The sequence below is a fragment of the Thermobia domestica genome, chromosome 1, assembly GCF_964235325.1.
Source record: "Thermobia domestica chromosome 1, izTheDome1.hap1.1, whole genome shotgun sequence".
NCBI classification, from domain to species: domain Eukaryota; kingdom Metazoa; phylum Arthropoda; class Insecta; order Zygentoma; family Lepismatidae; genus Thermobia; species Thermobia domestica.
In genome coordinates, this window is record NC_137454.1 from 135,301,505 (window position 1) to 135,304,784 (window position 3,280).

Sequence of the window (3,280 nt, forward strand, 5' to 3'; positions counted from 1 at the left end):
CATGGGATCATTTTCATATGCCATGGTTGTTGTATGTGCAAAATGCCCTTTTTACTGTATGTAGCTCGTGTATTATATGTATCAACCTCATGTGAGGTACGTTTGTAGCAACAGAGGAAAATAAAGCAGATAAACTGTCCACCGAATTCTAGATACAAACTTGGGATCGAAAAAAGGGAACTCAGTTGTGAGCCAACGTTGAACGTGAATGGAGTACGTGAAGGCTGCACGCGAATGCCTTAATTGATCTCCCCCCCCCCCCCCCTGTAACATGATTGGGATTATCGTCACTGGCCATATTGGTCGGATAATACACTTAAGTGGCGAATTAAATCCCTCCAGAAGTTCCACTCGTTTGCAAATAATGCTAATGCTTCTGAATACTAAGGTTACGTAGCACATCAGTGTTCCCGTCCTGGGCAATGGATAAGAAGAAAAGAAAACAGCAATCCGCTGGTGGCCATTCTGCATCTTCAGGAGAACCATTTCCGTGGAACATTCGATAGGCTTGTTCTTTTTCGGGAACATTGTCAGTGAGTGCGTACTTCAAATACTACAAACCTTTCTAACTCAAGAGTTCAGGCAATGCATACAAAATGCTGTTTATTTTCAACAAGACTGATTGATCATCCATCCACACACGTACATACTTCACCTTTCATAGTTTGCATTATATTAATAATGAGTTAGTTTTGTCGCAGGGAACCCATTTATTGACTCCAAGGTTTCCAGATTTTTAACGCCCAGCGATTTTTGGCTCTGAGTGGATGTTAAAACGAAAGTGGATGCAGGAAAACCTTTAAATCTCATGACCTAATTCGTATGGTCATGCAGTACATTTCAAATTGAAATCTTGTTTGTAATAAAGAGGAAATGAAAAAATGAAATGAAATGAAATCTTACGTCTCACGGTTATGCCGGTTAGGCTAAAGGAGACGGTGATGATGAGAGATGAGTGAAATGGTGGAATGAAGAAAGTGGGAGGAAACGGGAGTACCCCGAGAAAACCCACGAGCACGGTGTTTGTCCACCACAAAGTTCACTCGGCGGGGGGTGGGATCGAACCCGGGACCCCAAGCACCAGAGGTGAACGCTCTACCACTGAGCCACCGCGTCCCCCGGTAATAAAGAGGATAATATAGTAACTGATTTATGGGAGCGTAACCCATAAGTGTTTTTATAATAATGAACATGTATAATCGTTGTTAGTAGAGAATTAATTTAGTAGGATGAAATACCACGAGCTGTGTTAACCCTTGAATTTCAAGAATGAATAAATGGTAAAAGCAAGGATAGTTCATAAATTCAATCATCCTTTCGTAATTTAACCTACGTCGAAAGTTCAGCGTCCCTTCCTTGTTGCCAGATTATACATAGCAAAACTTTATTGAAGATTCTTGTTCAGAGCTCGATAATTGTCTACATGCAATATTGGGATTCTGGCAATGGCTGCCAAATTGATTTGACTCAGTGGAGCACAGTTGAAGATCTGGCGTTAAACTATTGTGCGTTGTCGTCAATATTTGAAGCATTAGAAACATTTTGCAAGTTATTTAGTGCTACTTCCGTTTAATATCCATGACATTTTCAAATTAGGCGGGATTTTGGATTTTCTATTTAATATAACATACATCCTATTGACAAATAAGGACCTTAACTGTAACTATAGAAAAGTTCGATTTCAAATATCGAATTTTTACTCTCATTCCCCCGTGGATTGGTGGTAGTATGTGTCTTCATTTACAGCATGATTAGATAACGTTATTCTGAGTGTAGTTTTACTAAAGCCTCACGAAGATAAAATTTTAAGAATTATGTGTTTATTATTATTATTTTTCGTATTGTAGAAAAAAAATGATGGGAAAGAGATTGCCAGATTTTGAAACTTATGTCAAAAGCTTAAATTCTGTATGGGTGTAGTAAAATTGTTATAGAAAATTTTGTAGTAGTCGTGTGGGATAGCTTTCTGTGTAATTCATCCGGTATTAGTGCTTACAAAAAGTATTGTGCCCCATTCTAAAGTATAAGTTAAAGAAAGAAGTCCTGCGTATATTTTTCAAGAAAGACAAATTTTATATCTTCTTAAAAACTGTTCATATCTAATTATTGTGTGTTTTACTTTTCTGTAGGGAGTCAGAAGATACCATGTTGATGATTCTGAAGGAAGTCTATTCTCTGTCTGGTATATTCCCTGACAGTGATGCACGACGCCAGAGAATACAAGAAAGAGATACTAGTAAAGTGCGATATGATTCACGACAAAATTCTATTGAAGCTTCATCGTCACATGGTAAACAAGATTTTTCATCATCATCAATTGCTGGTAGTAATGCACCTATGATGTATACACCACCAACGACATCTGGGTTTGTATCCAGTTCAGTTTCTGATCCAGGATCGAGTATCACAACTCCTCCCTTTCCGCCAGTTGCTCCACCAGTTCAAGAACCTGCGAAAACTAGTTCTTACACATTTTTTGGGTTCCATCCTATTAGTGCAACGGGTACACAGCAACAACCACCACCACCACCAGTGGGTATGGATCCAACAGCTCCGATATCGGAAAACAAAAATTTGGGACCACCACCAATGGCGGGGTTTGTCAAGCAACCTCCTCGTAAGTAAGCTTTAAAAAGCTGCAGTCGAACAAATGAACTTGTGTAAATACTTTTTTCGAGGTCTGTGTAAAGAGTGATAGTCTCTGTGACATTCTTTGTCACAATGAGTTTCACCCTTTCCCTTTGATCTGCTTGTTATTATACATATGTGTGCAAACGAATAAAAGCTTCGGTTGTGGGGTAAGGAAAGTGTTCTTCATACGGAGTGCTTACTTCATTTGTTACTTTTCTACAAATATTTGACGTACACTCCCCCGTTTTTTGCAGCGTGTAAAAATTTGTACCTCTTCACAAAAGAGAAATGCGGATTTTAATATTTATTTATGTAAGATATTTTGATGTAAAAAGAATGCTAATTGTTGGTGGTTCACCATACTGTGTATGGAGAACTTGAGATGTAAAGTTTCGCCTATTTGTGCAGATTTTTTTTGTGGACCCTAATAAATATTGTAATACCATTTCATTTTGCTTTATTTCAGACCTTAAACACTCTATTCTTAAAATTTTAACGCATTTATGCTTTTCTATACTAATATTGTGAATACTTTCAATTTAGCTGCGAGATGATATTAGGTATTTACTTTAAATTCACACACAAGAGTTTATTCGTTGTTCACATTGTCACAATTAGCAATAGTGAATGTAATTATGTTTACAAGCTC

The 3,280-nt window shown here is 37.7% G+C and overlaps 1 protein-coding gene across 3 annotated transcripts in view; it reads left to right on the forward strand.

The window, feature by feature from the left end:
* The window catches only part of LOC145689360 (triacylglycerol hydrolase DDHD2-like), a 160,406-nt gene extending 157,330 nt beyond the window's left edge, over positions 1 to 3,076 (forward strand). For all 3 annotated transcript variants that reach the window (XM_081763518.1, XM_081763514.1, XM_081763513.1), the window contains exon 14: positions 2,130 to 3,076. In XM_081763518.1, coding sequence (XP_081619644.1) covers positions 2,130 to 2,625 — 496 coding nt within the window. In that variant the 3' untranslated portion in view covers positions 2,626 to 3,076. The remainder of the gene's footprint in view (positions 1 to 2,129) is intronic.
* The last annotated feature ends 204 nt before the right edge of the window (positions 3,077 to 3,280 follow it).